We start from the raw sequence: 21,410 nt of genomic DNA on the forward strand, positions 1-21,410 counted from the left end.
GGGCCGGTCCTGCCCTGGGGGCAATAGGGCCCCAAGCAGCCAAGCTTTTCCTCCAGGGCTGGACTGGCAATCCCAGAGGCCACGCTTCCTTGCTGTTGCCTCTTCAGTGATGTACTCCCAGCTTTCTAGTCCCTAATTCCAGCTCCCCACTGGCTGACAGAGGCGTATTCATACGTCTAGGTATGGGGTGCTTATGTAGGCTAAAGTGACCTTCATGAAACTCCAGCAAACCTCCACAGACCCCAGGTGAGGCTATAAAACCTAGGTGACAGGGCAACTAGCCTCCCCACCTCCTGGCAAGACAAGGGTCCTCGGGCAAACACAGGCCATCTTCTATGCAAATGCAAGCCTCATGCCACATGGGTCATCACCTGCCCTTGACTGCAGGGACAGATTGGTCAGGAGCTAAATGGATGCCCAAGCGCACGGCCTAGCAAGGTCTGCTCACCTCAGCTCCACAATCCTTACTCTTCCCTGGGACTCACATTTGTTATTGCCAGGTTAGAGCATGGCTAGATTGAGCATGGCTAGGTTGAGCATGGCTAGGTTGAAAATGCCAGCTCAGCCTGGGCCAGAGCTTGTCACCCTTGTCCTGGGTCAAATCCTACCCAAGATGCTGTCTTCACATCCCTCCCAGTTCTGAGGTCCTGGATACTGAGTAGGGGGCCCATCTGTCACATAGAGCTCTCTGCCTCAGGGTGACATTCCTCTACAAGTGGCTTGGCTGTCTGACAAAGCAGGGAGACAGGGCACCATTCTCCCAATGCCCACATCCCCTCCCACCCAATGAAGCCAGGAAATACATAGGAAAATAGTCTTTATTGGTCTTCTGAAACAACAAACCAGAAATATAATTTGCCTTTAAAAATCTTCTGTCTCAGGCTAAAGATATCACCACTGACAACACCCTCCCTCCCCCAGGCCCTTAGAAAATCCCAGCTCTGGGATTGGCCCACCAGCCAAAAGAGGAAGGCAGGCTGTGGCCTGGCCTAGAGGATCCTGTGATCCTGTATAGCAGCCCGTGCTCTCTGTGTACAGGCCAGAGAGCCACCGTGAAAGCTCTCCGGAGACTCCCAGTGCACACCCCTGCTAGTAGAGCACGTGATAGAAGGCTGCCCCATGCCCCGTAGACGAGTCCTCAATGCCTCCGTGTCTATCTGGCCTCTTTCTGGCTACCACCTAGACCCTTCTCAAGGCAAGGTATTAGCCTGGCATCTCTTACAGAGGAACACCAGTCTCTAAGGAGGGGACAGTTGAGAAAAGCAGACAGCAACCCTGAATATGTGCACAGCCCAGGGGAAAACAGTCTCCATCCCAGATAGGACTACAGTCCCTTTTTAGCTTGTACCAGCCCAGGTGCAATTGCACACTCCCAGGAAACCAGGCAGAACCTATGAACCCCTGGGGAAAGGAAGCCCCATCGCTGAGGACTCCGAACAGAATGTAGCCATCCTGTTCCTGTTCTTGCGAATGTGTTGAAGGCAGCCAGCCTCATCGAGGACCCACAGCCTGACATCTGCTCTCCTTTAGGTGAACCACCAATCTCAGAGCACAGCCCAGACCCAGCCTTGAGGTCACAAACAAATGATGCAGATGACAGAGGAGGCAGGAGAAGCAGAGGAACACAAATGAGGCTTCAGGCTGTGGCAGTGGGAACTGCTGGGTGTGCCTGGGACCTGGCAGGGTAGAGGATCCCAGGCATACCCAGAGGTCTACAACTGAGCTCTCAGGAGCCTGGAGCCTAGTGTGTGTGTGTGTGTGTGTGTGTGTGTGTGTGTGTGTGTGTGTGTGTGTGTGTGTGTGTGTGTGTGTGTGACTGTGATAGCAATGCCCTGTGTTCGACAGTGAATTAGCATATAGAGTAAAACCCTGTCTCAAAACCCAACGCTAAAACAAAAATATAAAATTAATAAACCCAGAGCAATGTAGTCAGAGTCTGTAGCAGATGAAGGAACACAATGGCATCCACCCAAGGAAGACGTTATAGTCACTTTGGTTTTTCTAAGCACTGGACCCAGATCACAGGGCTGGGGGGTGTTTGCACATTGGCACCAGCCTCTGAGAGCCGGACGAGCTTCACGCTGCAAGGATCTAAGAATATCTTTCTGGCTTCAAAAGGAGTCACAAACATTACCCCTGCTCCCCTGTCCCTCCCTCTCAGGCCCTATGCAGACTGAAGTGGGAATGAGCAATAGGAGGTAGGGAGAGGTCTCCAGCTGTGTTGGCCCTGGGCAGGAGGGAGGTGTTCGGTGTTTGTGGTGTCGGTTCTTCCCTGTGGTCAGAGTCTACAGGGACGCTCTGGTGTTCTAAAGACCAGGGGCCCAGAGAGGAACCTTTGGCCAAGGGAAACTTCTAGAACCTTGGAAAGAGACTGGGAGGCTGCTCTACTGGAGGGCAGACGAGGGCCAGGTTGCTGAGGGAGGCAGTAGCAGTGTCAGACTGAGGCAGAGCATATGAGGGAGGGAAGGGCAGCCCTTTTAGTAGCAGTTCCGTGGAGCCTCCTGGCTGTCCTACCTGGGCCAAACAGACAGCGCTCATGCCACAGAAGAGATCTGTTTCTGATCTTCATGCTCACCCTCGGGGTCCCCCATCAGCGGCTGGCGCTTCTTGAGCTCCCGGTGGTACTTGGCCATGAGGGAGGCATAGATGCAGCCGTAAGCAGCAGCCACCACCATCATGATGCAGACAATGCCACATACTACACCCGCAATGATCACTGTGCCGATGGCTCGCCGCACACTCACGGGCCGGTACCTCTGCTTTTGAGGGCAGGCAGTGCTGGGCTCAGGCTCGGGCTCGGGCTCGGGCCCCGGCTTAGGTTTAGCAGGCTCTGGGCTGGCTTTGGTGCAGGGTGGCCCTGGGGCATCCACCCCAGCAGAATTGTTCTCGTCCTCTAGCTGGGAACAGTAGTTAAACATCTCCATGGGTACCGCACGCATGTCCTTCCCCCTTAGCTCCTTGGGAAGAGTGCAGGCAAGCTGGTCTAGACGACCCCCTGCATCCAGGAAAAAAAAAGGAGGTGCTGAGCAGGCATCTGGAATGGGGGTACTCTCCCCTCCTCCCAGGCCTCCAAATGAGAAGGCCCAAAAGTACAGTCCTGCCAGTAATGTAGTCCTGATTACAGAAGAGGAAGTAGTACCAACGGGCCAAGGGCTGTGGTGGATGTGTGTCATACAGAAGGCCGCGGCGGCTGCCAAAGTCATTGAAAGTGGACATTACCATTCCTTTTATTTCATAGAGAAACTCACATCCATCTCATTCAAGCCTGCCCCTCCAAGGTCACACTGGCCTGCAGGAGGACAGCAGTCCCAGCTGAGGGCATGCTCAGGACACGACTTTGGTACATCAAGTCATGTCCCTGCCCAGACTATATCTACTTCTCTGCCCAGGTGCTCGCTGATATCTATGAACCCTTGCCACTGTTTTCAATACAGCGCCTTGGTCTGTGTTCCTTCTCACAAAGAGAACAGGTCAGAGGCACTGGCTCACCCAGTCTTCACGGGGCTTTGATGGCCTGAGAACACCCAGGAGAGGGCATGGGCATGGCATCTGTCTGGGTCAGTCAGGTTTGCACAGAGTTATCTAGGGAGGAGATCCTGAGACACAGGAGGCTGGAGCTGGAAAGTCTGACCCCAGGGAGGCCAGACGGGGTGGAGAAAGAATATCAGTGCCTAACTGGGTAGGGTAAGCAAGCAGGAACTAAGGACTGTAACATGGACAGACATTCCCAGGAAAGTTGGAGCTGGAACCATTCAGCTTCTAGAGAGGCTCAACTACATCGCTACGGCCACCTCGAGTCCAATCTGAGAACAGACATCCACCTTACCCCAGGATGCTCAGGGTGCTGGTGCAAACACAGAGGTTTTTGTTTTGTTTTTTTAGGAGTACAAGGCTGAAGACAAGGTCTGGGAAAGGGGCTCCGGCCTGCTGTTAAGGGCAAGGATGTGCCTGCCCTAAGTCCAGCACCAGGTCTTTAATGCCACCTGGGTATTACTGGAAAGGCTGAATGAAGTGAGCATGTAACCAAGGCCACCTTGGTTGGAATGACAGAGAGCCGTTATGGGAGTGAGAAGGACCTCATTTTCCTGCCCCAGAGACCCAGGACTGAATCCTGGCTGTGTTGTCACCTGGAAAGTATTTAACTTACCTAATTATGCCCAAATCTTAGTATTCTTAGCTGTGAAATAAGGATATCTGCCTCAATTAGCTGCTCAAGAGATTAAAATAGATAATGTGCACAAAAAGGTATTTGTAAACTGGGAACTAGACAACTGCATTAATCATTTCTCCATGTACAAAAGCAGAATTATCCGAGTGACTAATAGCTCAAAGTACTTTATAGTTTGTAAAGTGCTTTTAATTAATGCATCCGAGTAGCATGGAAATATTGAGTTAGTGGCTGGATAGGAAATGATCGGGGTAAGAGTAAGGGAACACACTGTGCTATTTGAAGAATTTCAGCACTGATTTGCTAATGACACATACACCAGTAGCTGCCTTGTGCTGGGCACTAACTGTGTCTTACTGTGTGCATTTAAGAATACCACTAGCAAATGAGCAGGTGAGTGAGTGTTCCACCGAGCACTTCCTTCATGTTGGGTACTTTTCAAAAGACCTCATATGCACTGCCCTATTTAATTCTCACAATCTACCTTTCTCCCCTTTTACAGATATACCACAGAGATGTTAATTAACTTCTCAAGATCACACAGTTAGTAGGTGGCAGGGCCAAAATTCAAACGAGAGTTGTTCAGTTTCCCATTCCATCCCTGCTCTACCTCCCAAGTGCTGGGATTACAGGTCTGAGCCTGGCTAAGCATTCATTTGATCACTTCATTTGTTCATTATAGAACTTTCTCAGGCTAAAGAAAGGGAGAGGGATCTGGAGAGATGGCTCAGCAGGTAAGAGCACTTACTGCTCTTGTAGAGGACCCAGGTTCAGTTTTCAGAACCCTTACTGAGTTGCTCATAACTGCCTATAACTCTAGTTCCAGGGAACACCCTCTTCTGGCTTCAGAGGGCACTGCATGCATGTGGAGTACATAATACACTTGGGCACATACACACATATACCTACACATAAAGTAAATAAATAAAATTTTCCTTAAGTTGTGGGAGAAACCAGGAGTGTTGCCTGGCAAGTTTAGGTTCATCCTGGAAGACATAATGAGTCCCAAACCTGGGCCAAGAGTCGGCTCTGACGTAACAACATAGAGCTGTCAAGATAGCTCAGTGAGTAGGGTCACTTACTGACCAGCCGCTGGCCCGAGTTAGATCCCTGAACCTACATGTTGGAAAGAGAGAACAAACTCCTGAAGCTGCCCTCTGACTTCCACGTGTGTTCTGGGGCATGTATGCACACATGTGCATACGTGTGTGTGTGCACATACATACACATGTGCAAATAAATAACAAGTTTTTTAAAGGAGGGGGAGGAGAAAGGAAGTAAAGCTAAAACCCTCCAGCTGTTTATTAAGTTTCTTGTCAAAACTTCTTGGGACAGGAAGGTGACAACCACCTTCATAGGAAAATGGTTATGTCTGTGGGTTTTGGTTGCATTCTGCCCTCATGAAAGAGACAGGAGGCCTTATTATTCCCAGGAAATGTGATTGTTCCTCTTCCTGTCTGTAGGGAAGCCCCAGAGGTATACTAGTGGGATAGAGAACACAGAAAAAAGCACCATGTGTCCTTAAGTCCCCACGGGAAACCTAAGAAAGGGAGGCAAAGGTACACTCCGCCCTTAATGAGCCTTAATGAGCAGAGAGGAGAGGTGCCTGACCTTCGCTGCCTGCAGGGAGGTACTGATATTTAGGGAGGGGGATGTAGCTCTTCCTCCCCCTGACCTCATCCCAGCTCCCCTCATACCTGGGGGCGGGGGTGCGTGGTAGAGCTCACCTCTGTAGGAGAACCACTCCAGCCAGTGTTTGAACTCTCGAAGGTTACAGTCACACTCCCATGGGTTGTCCCCAACCTGAAGTAGCTGCAGGCTTGCCAGGGGTTCAAAGGTCAGCCGGTCCAGGCTCTGCAGACGATTGGAGCGAAGGGACAAGGATCGAAGAGCCAGGAGCCCGTCAAAAAGCCCCAGGGGCAGCTGGGCCAGGCCGTTGATAGACAAATCCAGATGGCGAAGCAGCGGGCAGTGCTGGAGCAGGTCCCTGTCCAGGGTCCTGATGCTGTTGTTCCGCAACTGGAGCTCTGTCAGATTGACCAGGTCCTGGAAAATGGACCTCGGTAACTGGTCCAGGAAGTTGTTGGACAGGTCCAGCCGCTGCAGGTTGGACAGGTTGGCGAATGCCCAGCTGGGCAGGGCACTTAGTTTATTGTTGAGGAGCAGAAGGCTTTGGGTGGCAGCGGGCACATCCGGGGGCACAGAGGTGAGGCCCAGGCCACTGCAGTCCACCTCCAAGCTGCGACTGTCACATGTGCATGAGAAAGGGCAGGCAGGGAGCGCCTCCACAGCACACAGGGCAATCCAGCAGGTGATCCCTAGGGAGGAGTCAGGAAAAGAAAGTAACAGCCTCCGGTTCCCCCTTCCCAGCTCATGCCCTAGTACTTTCTTAGCCTCTCTGCTTTGGCACAAGCATTTACTGTGTCAGTTCACAAGTATTTACTGACCACACAGGAAGGTGTTTGGGAACCTGAAACATCCATGCTAAAGGACATCACACTGTGACGAAAAAAATCATGTTTATTAGTTGAGTGGCCTAGAGGACCAGCCATACAGTTTCTCAGTTCTGTTCAAGGCCTCCACTGCTAAGTGTCTCCAAACCTAAATGTCCTAATGCTCCAAATGTTACAAAATGTAAGATTTTAGACTACCAGGGAAACTGTTCAAAGTCAGTGGCCACACGGTTTGGGTCCTTCCTTTGGGAACCTTATCCCCACCTCAAGCCACATCACACTGGGATATGCTTTGCACATGAAAGGGAGTCCGGAATATATATGCCCTACAGCATCTAAAACGCTGTCCCATTTATCTGATTCTCAAGTCTAAGGTAGGACTCAGGCCCAGCTGAGGCCTGCACTGTGACAACGTCAGGGTAAACCAGCAGCTTCCAACACTAGAAGTCTGTTCAGGACTGCTTGGTCTACATTTGAACTCTGAAGCTGGCAGGCCCATCCTATACTTCTAGCCTTAGGGTGCAAGGTAGCATTTCCAAGCAGATCAAGTAACAGGGTTCTTGCCATGTCTTGTTTTGGCCCAAGACCCTTCTAAGTAGAGTATGTGGATCCAGCCTATGGATGCCTACTGGAGGTGAGCCCCCATTGTCAGCAATGCCCTGTAGTCAGCCCCACTGCCCTGAGTGCCAGGGAGGCCTGCCTTCCTGGGAACCTGAGGAAATAGCTCACACAACAAATTTTTATCAATAAAATGCTAGTGGCTTGACCACTATCTATACTTACAAAGAAAAAAGAACAAAGGAAATAGCTCACACAGTTGTTTCTACTGAATCAACTCGACCTTGAGTCCTGAGAAAAGCCTCCAGATGGAGAACTGATGAAGTTCAAAGCCAGCTGCCACCCAGCTGGCCCTACTTGGATGGCCAGCAGCCAACCCGATCAGGGCACCTAGATGAGACAGTCTCCAGTCTGTCTGGGGGGGTGTCTAGTCATCTGTCTGGGGGAGGTGTCTAGTCATCTGACGTCCCAGAGGGTAGAGCTTGAGGAGACACGATGACACTCTCCCTGCCCTTCCTTGTAGGATTAATGACAGTGAAGGATACACCATGAGGCTGACACCTGAGCCACTTTGTTCTTGATGGGAAATGAGTACACTTAGCTATTACAGTTGGCTAGAGACCTCTCCTTGTTACCTGAGGTCACCTGAAATGACCTCTGCCTCTCTGAGCCAGCCTGCCCCAAACCACACAACCACATACACAATCACACACACTACACACATACACAATCAATCACACACACACACACACCATCTGAACAACAACACTTTATGTGTTACTTTCTGGGAGACGCCAAGTGTGATGCACACATCTGTATTCAGTACTTAGGAGGTTGAGGCAGAGAATCACAAGTTTAAGATTAGCCTGTGCTACAAAAGAACTATCTAAAGAAAATGAAAGAAGGAATGGAGAGGGCATAGAAGGAGGAAGAGAAAGAGAAAGGGAAGGATTGAAAGAAATCAGGAAGATGAAGAGTGGGAAGGGGAGGAGAAGGATGAGGAGAGGAGGGGGAGGGGAGGGCAGGGGAGAGGGAGGGGAGAGGGAGGGGAGAGGGGTTCAACCCATCAGTACCCCTTGAGAAGGACAATCCGTATCAGGGACAATCACTTTCAGGAGCCACATTCCACACACTTTCTGGTAAATAAACTGACAGCTGGACAGGGAGGAAATGACTCCTTCTCCCCCCCCCCCCCACCCTATCCCACCCCACCTCTGCCAAATTCAGAGTTGCAGCAAAGCTCTATGATAAGAAAACATAATCCTGTACCAAGAGGTGTCAGCGTGATCCTAGGATGAAAGGAATCTGAGCCCCTCAGATAACCATTCACCTGGTGAATAATTCAGGCTGCTCCATGCCAGGGCAACTGGACCGAAGGCCAGAGGAAGTCAGGCAGAGCAATGTCCCTCTGGGTCATTCTTTCTTCTTACTGTATAGCCATGGGCAAACCAGCTATGGGGGACTTTATTCCTTTGAAGAGAATTTTCATGGACGAGGATGCTTTCACTAGCATGTAACCTTAGTGTGCCGTGTACAAAGGGAGGAGTGGACCCAGTCCCCGTGACCTCTTCTTCCACTGTTGCACACCAAGAGCTCACTAGTGCCTCTACAGAGCTTGCACACCAAGAGCTCACTAGTGCCTCTACAGAGCTGGGAATACTGCAGCATACAGACCCTGCCTCTGGGTTCATCCAGCAGATGAGATGGCTGAGGCCAAGTGGGAAGGCAGCTTCCCTTGTAGCCGAGACTGACTGGGACTGCGACCCGGGTGGAGCTGATTTCTGCCCCAGCCTAACACATGCTGCGCACGCTACAGATCCCAGTTAGAAGTGGTGGAGCTGGACCACTCTCCAGCAGAGCTCTTAGCTGATGACTGCCAGGGAACGAGAAGCATGAGGCAGAGCCATCTGTCCAGCCTCCATCTCCCGGCCTCAGGAAAGCACACACGGACTGCTTTACTTAGCAAGGCTGTGAGTCTGCGCCTCCAAAGGAAGGCCTTGGGCACCAAGTAAGGTCAGACATCAAGATGTTGCCCTGTCAGATACGCACATCCCCAACCTCATGCTGACCCATACTCACAGGAGATCTGCCTCCAGTGCAGGGCAAGCTTGCTCCTCTGCTCTGGGCCACTGCCTGGTGCCAGCATGGTGGAGCCCACACTCTCTGCAGCTCTGGAGAGAGCCCCTCAGCACGCAGCGACTATCAGTCCTGAGAGAGAGAGAGAGAGAGAGAGAGAGAGAGAGAGAGAGAGAGAGAGAGAGAGAGAGAGAGAGAGAGAGAGAGAGGGAGAGGGAGAGGGAGGGAGAGAGAACATTTGGAGCTCGTTCCAGCCCAGGGGTTAGGGACAAGGCCCAGGTGTCTCTTTACATTTTCATCCCCTCTCCTGTTGCTCTCCTGATGCTCTGCAGGGAGGGGGTCAAGAGGAGTAAGATATTTGCCTCCTAGGGGCACTGGAGGGCGCAGGCACTGCCAGCTGGACTCCAGCTCAGCCCTTCCCTTCCCTCCCCTGTCTTTCCGACTCCCCGGGGGGCCCTGCTACCTAAAGTCTCTGGTGGGCTTTAAAAATGATTTCGCTGCAATACTGCCTCCTCCACCCAGGCTTACCACATCACAGGTGGGGAAATGAAGGCACATCTCCTAGGTAAATGGTGAGGCCCCAGCTCCCGCCAGCACCTCTCATTTCTCCACCTGGATGCACCCTCTCCTGCACCCCCTCCCCAGCTTACCATAGCCGTGAGGAGGCAGAGTCCCGGCCCTCCCCTCCGTAGTGCCTGCTGACAGGACGTGAGGTGCTGTGCCCAGCTCCTGATCCCACTGTCACCCTGTGGTGAATCACAGTGACTGTCTTCTGCCAGCTAGTAGATCTATAGCTGCTTCAGCTCAGGGGTTCCTGCTCTTCGGCTGGTCACTGGTCCAGGAGAAACTGAGGCCTAGAGAGGGTGGAATGGCAGAGGGCTAGAAGTAGTCTAGGTGTAGGCAGCAGGTCACTCTTCCAGGGGACAAGTGGGCCACTTACCCTTTCTTGGGCCTGCCACAACCCAGAGTCTTCTACAGAGGACCCAGGCCTCCTTAGCACCCTCAGCTCCCTCCAGATGTGGTTAAGAAGCTCTGAGATAGGAAGCCAGAGCCTGCACCCAGCCATCTCCATCAGAGATGAAGCTAGCACCACTGAAAGGCACTAGGGACAGTGAGAGCCAGGAAAGGGTCAGACAGGGGAGGCTGATTTATACCCGAAGGGCTCTGTTCTCTGGAAACACTCCTCCCCGGATAGCAGCAAGTTTGGCCTTCTTTGACTTCCAAGTCCATGGCCCCTGCATAGTTCCACTTGCAGCCCTCGTAGTTCTGGTTAGTCCTAGAGCTCCCAGGTAATGGCAGAACAGAGCTGACACAGGAGGTGAGGCGAGCTGCCAGGATGCTCAGGCACTCCGTCTAGAAGCCGGAGCAGCCGGACACAGGTTTCCCTCGGGTGTTTGGGGATGCTCCATTGCATTCTCGCATCCTAACCCCATTTCATTGTCGTTTTGTTTGTTGTTTGAGCCCAGGCTGTCCTGGAACTTGTTACACATAGCAGGCTGCCCTCAATTTCACAGAGACCCACCTGCCTCTGCCTCATAAGTGCTGGGATTAAAGGCGTGCGCTACAATGCCGAACCCCAATTCCTGTTCTCTACCTCCTCTCCATCTCACCCTAGAAATCTTCAGGAAGCCACCAGTGTGGCCTGTGCTGCTGTGGCCTGTGTAGCCCTCAGATACTCTGTTCTGCTCCCAGTAAGGGCAGCTTGCTCAATTTCCATCTGCCAGCCTTGACTTCACCTCCCGACTTCCCAGTTGGGAGGCAACAGCTTATGAAAGGTGCAGCAGGTGCTCAGCACAACTCAGAGGTTAAGGACAGAAGCCCGGGCCCCGCTGCCATATGCATGCACCCAGGCACTCAGTGGTTACAGTGGCTTGACCTCAGTTCTAGTACCTCCCTGGCTCAGGTTCACAGGCAGAGTCTGTGGGTTCAAATCCATGACCTCCATCTCCTTCCAACACACTGCTTAAACTCTGCCCCAGCTTTTCAGCTCTAAAAGTGGCAGTCTGATGCTCGGTGGGTGGAAACAGAGTGGGTACATGTGAGGCACACATCACCCGAGGAGTTTCAGCACCTCGCCTTGAGCCTGTGATGGGCGTCTTCATCATCAGACTGACGCAGGCTGTGGCCAGTCCCAGGTTCCCATTCCATGTCACGCTCACCATATTCAGACTGAGTATATTTCTGTCCCTCAGATGCAACGCCTCCTGGGCAGTCTCCCTCTCACTGTGCCCCCTAGCCCCGCCTTTAAAACATCAGTCACACCACAGGTCACAGCACCTGTTAGATAGTAGCCACCCAAATGCATAGCTATAACCAGCTTCCCAAGGTTACATGGTGAGGATGGGTTGCAGGCTTCTGAGCCAGGCTGTCTGCACACTTCCTGATGGCTATCAGCCTGCAAGGACCCCATGGGGAAAGGCTTGTGTGTGCACAGAGCTCTTCGACACAACCTTGGAGCGCTGTATGCAGTCGAGTGAGGCGGGCACATATGGACAAATGTGTGGCTAAGCATATCATAACACGTGTGCTTGCACACAGGCGCTCCCACACACAGGTACCCGGTTTGCGAAGCTAGGCGTGAACATCAGCACATGCATGCACACCCACACACATACACATGCCTTGCTGGCAGCATTCCAGCACTTCTTAGCTGTCACTCAGGCAGCAAAGGGATGCCTCACAATTCCAGCATACCCCCAGCAGGGGGACACGGGGACACTTCCAGCCCGGAAGGGAGATCTGCTGAGAATCCCTCACAGCAGCCACCACGAAGCCAGGCCAGTTTTCTTGTTCAGGCCCAGGCAGGCTGAAGGCCCAGGCCAGCGCCTCCTCCCATTCCTGTGCCCTCTCACAGGGGACAGGCTGTGGAGGTTGACCTCCACCTCAGGTTCCATGAAGGCCCCTCCTCCCTCAGAGCCACACAGCCTACAATGCCCAGGGGCCCTGTATAGTCAGCACAGCACGGGGTGGTGTCTACTGAGGTGGCAGAAAGGACTGTGGTGACTGGTGTCCTCTGGAGAAAAGAGGACACATCTAAGAGAAGATAGCCAGGCTCTCTCTAGCTAGCTGATGTGCCCCCCCTGGTTTGTAGCATCTCGGTTGATGTCAGCGCCTTCCTGATCCTCGGAGAGATGTGGGGGAGGGACACCACCTAGTCCTTCCACCCCAAATCCACTCACACACCTCCCAGCGAAAGACCCTTCTACCCTGAAACAGCAGAGACACCTCAGGAAAGGGGTGACCTATATTGGGAAGCAGAGGACAGCTGCTGCTTCAGGCACTGTCCAACTGCTGGAATAAATTAACGCTCTGTGGGAGTGGGAGACACAATAGAGTTGGAGGTCTTGCCAGAGGACCCTCTGTCTGTCCACCTCACCCCCCCACACACACACACCCTCGTCTTCAGCTAATGGACACTGGATTCCGGACCTGCTCCAAAAATTAACCTGTGTTTGTCCTAGCCCTAGAAACGGAGAGCAGAGGGATGGGATGGGCCCAGCAGGGGGGGGGGTCCCTGGACTTCACTGGACTCCAGTTTGAAGAATGGGACTGATAAAGTAGGGGTGGCCAAGCTTGGCACCTCCCAAACCAGAAACATGCAGTTTTGACTCTGATGGGTTAGTAAGGTCAGATAGCCCGGAACCTTTCAGAAATGGTGAATCTCAGGTCCCACCCAAACTATAGGAGAATATGCCAGATCCCAGGCAATGCAGGGGCACAATCAGGGTCTAACAGTTACCCATCTCTAGGCCAGGGAACTGGAGACATCATATGCTGCATACGGCGAGCCTGGAGGAGCTGAGACAGAAAATGGCAGATATAAAGGAAATACATCTGGGGCTCACCCACATCTTAACTAACCTAGCCTAAGGCAGGACAACAAAAGGGCAGTAATCTGAGGGCCTCCTACAAGCCTTTACATGGTTAGATACTAACGGCCACAGTCAAAGAACTACACAGTGTTCTTGGTGTTCATACAGTTCAGTAAGGTTAGAATTACTATCAGCATCATAGGGAAACAGGCATGGCAAAGCTTGGGCAAATGGAAGAATACAGACTGGACCTGAGTTACCTGACCACAGCTACCAACTCAGGTTCTCCTGCCTCAGCCCCAGCCCTCAGATAAAGGCTGAGTCAGAAACAGGGACAGACAGCCCTCATTCATGTAGAAATTTACCGTCTATAAGGCATCTTCTCATCACTGTTTCACTGGAGCTGAGCAAACAGCCATTCCTGTTTCCGTCCTACCCACAGGCTGAAAGATACCCAGAAAGCCACTCCAGGGTGGGAGCTGGGGGACGTGGTAGGGCAGTCAGGGAGTGGGGGACGTGGTAGGGCAGTCAGGGAGTGAGGAATGGAGCACTCTGCAGGTGAGCCAGCTGCAGGGTGCAGGCAGAAGCTCCACGTGTCCCTGCTAGCCCAATGGCTGCTGTACCCACTAGAGATAGGGCGTGGGAGCAGAACCCCAGCTGCCCCCTTCCGCAGCTTGGAGCAGCCAGACTTGCTCTGCAGAGCATCGCGGTTGGGATGACAGAGGGCACCTGCCACCTGCCTGCCCACCCTCCAATTTCTCCCACAGATGTCGGCCTACTCTCCCTATAATGTGGGCTCACACTCAACTAAAAACCCAAGACACCTCTCCCCAGGCCTGGGATCCACAGGGTTCCTCTAAGCTCCTTCTCCGTACCATCTACGACATGCAGCCTATGAGTGCCCTCCTGATACTGGCCCATTGCTGTGCATATCCCTCCAGTTGCCCCTGGGTCAAGGCTTCTGCACCACAGCCCCTCTCTGTACACCAAGGGGGAAGGAGAAAGGGGATGCATGGCCTACTCTTCCCGCTTTGTTCTTCAGGGAGGCTCAAGGCTGGTGGGTGGCTGAGCTAGGACAGTAAGCCTGCAAGTCATCCTACCCCTTCCCAGAGGACTTCCAGGGAGCCTGGACATCTGGAATTCCATGTGGCCCAGAACATAGGAAACTGAAATGTCCCCTGGGTTGCTGTCACTTGTCTTGCCATGAGACCCTTCTAGGAAATACCCCACATCTGCCCCATCGGTCACCCCTAAACACATATTGCCCAATGAAGCAGTTTCTAAACCCCTTCTAGATGTCTGCTTGGAGCAGTCATATGCCCTCCCTCCGGGTTCCTCTCGGTCCACTGTTTCCTGACTTCCAGCTTCTTCAGTCACATCTCCTTGTCCTCCCTGTCATTGATAGAACCCCTGGGAGGCAGAACAGGAAAGCCCCTGAGCCACCCAACACGCACCAGGGTTGCTCTGAGAAGCCGAAGTGTCCATTGAGGACTCAGAAGACTCCAACCATTCACTGCCTCATCGGGCAGGAGCCAAGAAAGATCACCCACCCCACACGCAAGCTTCATCCTGACTCCCTCGTCTTCCCAGCATCACGCACACACACACACACACACACACACACACACAAACACACACACACACACACACACACACTCCAGCTCCCTCCCTCACCACCCACCTGGCCAAAGTAAGACCTTGGCTCTGGGTCTTGGCACTTGGGAAATGAGAATAGGGTAAGCTTGTTCTGCAAGCAGACACATCCTCTAGCCAGACCTCAAAGAACACAGCTAGGGGGCTTAAGAAGCCCGCCTCTTTGCCTGCCCTGCCTGGTTTTCCCCGGCTCCCTCTTCTGGCAGAGCCAGAGCCCTCCTGCAGTGGGAAGGTGGGGGTGGGAGCGCTGGGCTCTTCTTGGCAGCTTGGAAGCTGATGTTGGATTTCCCTACCAGCTGGACTTCCCCCGCCCAGAGCCACATGCTGGAGCCTTCCCCTCCCCCCACCTGCTTAGTTATCTAAGCTGTGGGCCTGTCAATCTGAGTCACACAAGGCAATGCCCAACAAACCCTGGCAGCCCGGTGCCAACATCCCCACCACCACCCAGGAATGCAGACAGCTGGGGGTGGGAGGCAGAGCAACCAATCAGAGCCCAGCCCCAGACCTGCCGGTCATACAGGAATTTGAACTGCAGATTCCTGGGCAGAATCCAGCGTTATGAAATGGGCCTGGGGCTCCTGAGAGCCAAGGTCCTGCTCCGAATCAGGCATCCATACCCATGAGAGCCAGGCAGTCAGGTGAACGTGACCTGGCTGTACACTGCCCCCTACACTCGGTGCCAGGGCTCCAAAGGCATCTGGCCCACCTGCTGCAAAGGCCATTATGCAGTGGCGGGCCACCTCAGAGTCGCATGTTCCTGGCTTGTCTAGCTAGCTCCCCAGTGTGCTAAAATCAAGGCTTGGGTTTGTAAGGAAGAACTACCAGACACCCTCCTTCGCTCCCAGCCACACCCCCACCAGGGAGGCTCCATCAAGACTGCAAAGACTGTTTCAACTAGCAAGGGCTCCTTTACACCCTTGCCCAAGGACAGCTACCTGAAGGCCAGCAAACCCAGCCGGAGCAACTGGTATAAAGGTCCGGTCCCTGCCTCACTCAGTGGGTCCTCCACCCTCCACCCCCACTTCAAGCCTCTCTGTACGCCAGCCTGTCTCCAGCACCCAAGCTGTCTCCCCCTCCTCTGGTTTGCCGCTCCTCCTGCTGCAGGGACATTTCTATGCTACCCGGGGCCATCATGTGGCACCAGCGCTGCTCTCCTCCCTGTCCCCTCCTCCCTACCCCCTCCTAAGCAGAAAGCCTAACTATGTCCCCAGCACTGAGGGGTCAGAGTTCCTAGTGCTCTGTACCTTGGGTTGCCCAGGTGTCTGGTCCTAAGTGTCTGGTCCCCCCACCCCACCCCAGCAACTGCCCTAGGAAGGAAGCCCTGCTAATCGTGCAGGGCCGGGTGGCCCAACGCAGATGGTCCCTAGTTCCCATACCCGAGCCACCCTCCTTTTGCGCGGACCCATTCTCTCCCAGAAGCTGCTCACAACTCACCTTTTTGCACTGGAACCTGATGCTCAAACCAGGTAGCTGGACATGGGCAGCTTGGCAGGCAGAACGCGGGGATGTCGGGTCTAGCTCAGGGCAGCGGGAGCCTGGGCAGCGCCTGAGAAGGAGGCGGACCCATAGGCTGAGCTGCCACTGCTGGGGAGGGGGCTGCGGGGTCAGCGACAAACTGAAGCGAAAGAGGGAGGGCGGGAGGAAGACAGACCGAAGAGGGGGAGAGGCAGAGGGAGCAGAGCGCGCGTGCTCAACAGCAAGCAAGCAGAGGGAGGAGAGCACGCAGCGGAGTGACAGCTGGGGCGCATCTGCGATGGCGGGCGCGCGCACAGGTCGCTGAAGCTCTGTGGTAGCAGGACAGCGTTTATGGGTCATTCACCCCTGCCCCAGACCAGAGGTAACCGCATCTCCTCTCGCCTCCTCTGTCTGTCTGTTCCCAAGGCATGATCTTCCAAGAGGTACAGGACCTAGACCACAGTTCCAAGGACTGACTTGAATCCCAGACCTGCTAGGACACTGGGTCTATCTCCTGTGTCTGAGCCCATTTGTGCGAAAAGCCCACTCCTTAAAGTCTGAGTTCTCTTGCAAGAGGAGCACTGAGGGTCCTCAGAGATGCTGGTGGAACCGAGGGCCCTCTAGGCAGGGGGGCTGAGCCCCTAGATGTGACTACCCTTGGCCGGACTATTTAGGAGAACAGTGTGTCAGAGCAGGCAGCTGCAGCCTGGAGGACCAGGTGCCCAGCAAGTACAGAGACCGTGTGCCTCAGTGCCCACAGGGAACCCTGAAGGAGCCGACCCCTTGCTGGTCTAAAGGATGGGTCAGACATGTGAAGGAGAAAGCTGTAAACAAGAATGCAAAGGCCTCTACGAATCAAGGCAAAGCATGTCAAATTGTTGTTTACTGGGATGGTGAGTGTTCCCTCCAAAGCTGAACTGAGCCAGCGGCTAAGCCAGGAGAGAGGTAGCCTTCCCAGTCTGCAATGTGAAACGCCCCTCATTCCTTCCCATGCTGAAAGTCTGCCTGTCCCACCGATGGTCTAGATTGTAGGTAACACAGCAGAGGGGTGTGCCCACTGTCCGTCCTCCGTGTTACAGTCAGGGCTGGGGCCAAAGGCTGGAGGCCTCTTCCTTCGGGACTGCTAACCAAAAGAGCTGAGAGAGTCCCCATCTGCTCTGAAGTACCCTGCGCCTACCCGTCCAGCAAGGCAAGCGGCCACTGCCCTAACACCCCCCACCTCCTGTCCCAGGAAAACAAACCCTCCAGGGGCACAGTGTTCTCTGCCCATAGTGATCTAACCAACTTAAAAACAGCTCCAGGATGGCGACATGGCTCTACTAGAAGGTTACGGTACTTGTCATCAAGCCTAACGGCCTGAGTGGACCCCCCCCCCCAAGAATCCACATGGTAGGAGATAACAAACTCCCACAGGTTTCTTTGGGAAGGGTGCATACAGGCACACATACACACACACACACACACACACACACAGGTAAAGTTAACACCCCAACGTCCCCCTCTGCAGGGATGGTTTCCCTGGGTCATTTTATGGTTCTGGTCACAGAAACATTTGTGTGATAGCTTTCTGTCTTGTATTGTGAGCTGTTTCGTGGTAACTGACCTTACCCTCCCCCTCCCCCCCACAGTTCTAGGTACTCTTGATGGATAAGCTTACACTTCGGCTAAGTAGCTGGTAACCTAGAGCCTTGCTGTGTTCTTGCCTTATAGAATAAGCAGGTGGGTTGAGCTCTGAGGTTGCCTCCAGCCCTGGAATTCTATGACCCTGGTGCTCACTGAATACCTGCCAGATCCACAGCTAACACTGCAGAGATCGGGCTCCTCCCGCACAGCCTCTTTTCAGCTACTCATAGGCCAAGAAGGATCAACACAGGTGCAGAGGCCAGCAGAGAAAAGATGGCACTCCAGAGGGAGGGTGTGTGTGTGTGTGTGTGTGTGTGTGTGTGTGTGTGTGTGTGTGTGTGTATGTGTGTGTGCGCACGCTTGCATGCGTGCCCGCGCACTTTGTTTTGCCATCCCTGGTGACAAAGCAACACCATAGAACAAGGATATATATCCCACTAAGGTTCCAACTGCCTGTGGTCTTACTGGGGTGCTCCATTAGGTTATGGGCCCAGCTGAGCCAAAGTTAAAACATTGGGGTCTTAGAGGAAAACACAAGATCCCTGTGGAGAGAGAGCAGGAGTGGAAGGCACAGGCAGCCTGGGGCAGGGAAGACAGGGACAGGAGAAGGACCTAGGAAAACTATGGCAGATAGAAAGAGGTTTGAGATATATCCCTCCTCTGCAGCATGTCCATCACAAACCAAGGTCAAGGTATAAAACAGGGACCCATCAGACCCAACCTTAAGGGAAGATCTCTTAATTGCCCTCAGAGAAGTCACTCAGGAAGCCTTCCTACCCTGGCCTCTTTGCCTGTTTCTCCTCATCACAACTTCTGAGCAGCTGCAACCAGTTGCACAGCAGGTAGCAGGAGGTGACTCAGGTGAATGACCAGCCCAGCAGAACAGGGTACCAGGCCTGCAGGCTAAGCTCTGTGAATGTGTGGTGCAGAGCCCAGGAGTATGGGAGTAAGAGCCTCTGGCAGGACAGCTCCATTACTTAAGACGATCTGTGCCCCCAGCCCCTACCCCCACCCACTGCCCCCCACTCCCTCCCCACTTCTGGCCCTCCTTACCAGAAGGAAGATCTGCTTTGTTTCTCACTTGGGTCTCATTTCCTTGTGCATTGCTAAGGGACTTGGGGCACACAGGTAAATCTCTAAGCTGACAGGCCAGTGTGAGTGGTGAAAGAGAGCTCTGTGGGGGAGGGGCTGTCTGGGAAGGTCCTAACCTCTGCAGTCAGGGAAGCGAGATCACCATAAGCTTACCCCGCCCCCAGTCTGGTGCTGACACAATTTTACTAAGAAGCAGTCATTGAACCCTGTCGTGTGACAGTTTGACTCTAGATCTAAGAATCAGATCCCAGTCCGCTTGCCCTCTGTGAGCCCCACTCCATGGGGTGAGGTAAACAAATCATGTCACTTAGAAAATAAAACAGCAATGAGGGAGAGAGCAATGGTGAGGAGGAGGGCCGCTCTATCTGGGGAGAGCAAGGAAGCCTCTGCCAGGTGATGAGGTTGAGCTGATGAGATCTGATTAGATCACCGGTCAAGAAGAGCTCTGGATAAGAACAGACGATTGATGAGAATATCCTGCCCGAGGAAGGAGCTGACCCTGTTTGAGGAAGACAATGATTCCAAGACAATGAGGAAGCCAGCAGGGCTGCCTCATGGGTCTGTGGGGATCTGCATTTTGCACTAAATGGAAAGGGGGGAGGGGGTCAAGCAAAGAGATGATGGGGTTTGACCTTCTGGAAGATGACTGTGGCCATATGGAGAACGGATCACAGAGAGGCCAGAATGAGAAGCTGGGACCCTAAAGGCACAGGGCAAGAGAATGTTGGCTTGGCCGCCCTGGTCACAGCAGGAATAAGCAGCGCAGATACTCATTTCTGTATGGATTCCTGGAACCAAGGCCTTCAGAAGCTAGGTGGACAAAGGGAAATGAGAGCCATGGGAAGGAATGAGCCTTGAAATGCAGACGATGCAAGGAAATCGGGGCTCCGGGTAGAGGTCAGCTTCTGAACATGGAAATGACACAGTGGCTCAGGAAGCTACCGGGATATACCAAATTCTGAAAGGAACCACCACCAGCCTGCCCTCTGCCAAGCCCTCATTTCTACCCAAGAAACCCTGAAGCCTGACTTTCACTGAGGCAGAATCAAACCCTACTTTCTCCAGACTTCCCATATTAGAGTCACAGAGCCCCTCCACCTTGGAAACTGCATGAGTCCATGGGACATACCCTGAGCAACAGGACTGAGAGGTAGAGTACCGTTCTAGAAACAATCTGGGACCCTTTGATCAGTGAAGCCAGGGATGAAGTCCAATAAGCTTCCTTACATCCCAAGGAGTTGACTCTCCTCAGCATCAGCACCACTGCCCTAGGATAGTGCCTGGAAGCAGAGTTAGCCCTGTTTCTGCAGGAGAAGAAAATCTGTGTGCAATGAGCTCCTAGGCAGACCCTCAATGAGAAAAGGTGGAGAGAAAAGTGGGGGCCCCTGCACCCTCAGAGAAAAAAGTGAAAGATGAGGGGCACCACACCTGCTGAGACAGAGGACTTACCCACTTGGGATGGCATGTCATCTGTCTTTCTCATGGATCCAACTTCCCCCACCTACCGCTTTCAGACACCTGTACCTTCAAGCCCAGCTGTCCCGATCACAGAAGCTCCCAGACACAACACAAAATCCCAAGACTATGAGGAAGAGGAGGGGCCATTTAGGACCTCAGGTTTTTTTTTTTCATAAACAGTAGCTTTTTTTTTAAAGATTTATTTATTATGTATACAGTGTTCTGCCTACATGTATGCCTGCTGGCCAGAAGAAGGCACCAGGTCTCATTACAGATGGTTGCTGGGAGTTGAACTCAGGACCTTTGGAAGAGCAGTCAGTACTCTTAACCTCTGAGCCATCTCTCCAGTCCCTTGTTTTGTTTTTAACTGCAAACAAAGATTAGCTGTATAACTACTGTCCAACATGGAAGTTGCCAACTCTATGGGGCTAGTCATGTTTACATTAAGATAAAATAATACTAAAAATTCAGGTCCTCAATCTCAAGAGCCCATATGGAGTCCCCAGCAGTCCTGGCGATTAATGGCTGTAGCTTGGGACAAGACAGGGGTGGGATATCCCCATCATCCTATAAAACTCACCTACATGGGGAGGCTTTGGGTCAGGCCTCAGCATCACCTGTTACCATGAGAAATCTCCTGGCTGAGAACCTCTGGAGTGACTTTCAGCTGCCCTTCTGGTCTAGAATCCAGACCTTGCATCTTCTGTCCCCTGAGCCCATCAGTGGTACAGAAGCATCACAAGTTCAAGGCTAGCCTGGGAAACTCAGCAAACCTGTTTCAAAATGACAAACATCAAAAAGGCTGGGTCTGCATCTTCGAGGCAATGGCAAGCTCAGCTCATGGCTGGAGTAAGTCTGATCCAGACTGTGGCTATGGCTGCACTGGCTGGAACCCTGCTGGCATGACTATTCCTTAATTTCTTTCCCTGTCAAACCTCTCCAGGCTCATGCCAGGCTAGATTCCCACTGTCTTTAAGAAGAGATGCAGGTCTACACCCTTGTGGGACACAAGGGCACTGTGGAAGAGCCACAGGTCACTCAGAATCAGAACGGGCATCCAGT

The 21,410-nt window shown here is 53.0% G+C and overlaps 2 protein-coding genes across 3 annotated transcripts in view; one reads left to right on the plus strand and one right to left on the minus strand.

Annotated features, from left to right (window-relative positions):
* Positions 1-21,410, plus strand: part of Cacna2d4 (calcium voltage-gated channel auxiliary subunit alpha2delta 4) — a 100,521-nt gene that overhangs the window by 63,863 nt on the left and 15,248 nt on the right. The gene's annotated exons all lie outside the window — the stretch shown is intronic.
* Positions 801-16,621, minus strand: Lrtm2 (leucine rich repeats and transmembrane domains 2). The gene is made up of 5 exons (XM_005066067.4): positions 16,155-16,621; positions 9,906-10,109; positions 9,259-9,387; positions 5,896-6,486; positions 801-2,995 (listed from the first exon to the last, which is right to left on the minus strand). The coding sequence occupies exons 3-5, from the start codon at positions 9,323-9,325 to the stop codon at positions 2,535-2,537; spliced, it is 1,119 nt and encodes a 372-aa protein (XP_005066124.1). The 5' UTR covers positions 9,326-9,387; positions 9,906-10,109; positions 16,155-16,621; the 3' UTR covers positions 801-2,534.

Source organism: Mesocricetus auratus, unplaced genomic scaffold (genome assembly GCF_017639785.1).
Source record: "Mesocricetus auratus isolate SY011 unplaced genomic scaffold, BCM_Maur_2.0 Super-Scaffold_100676, whole genome shotgun sequence".
NCBI classification, from domain to species: domain Eukaryota; kingdom Metazoa; phylum Chordata; class Mammalia; order Rodentia; family Cricetidae; genus Mesocricetus; species Mesocricetus auratus.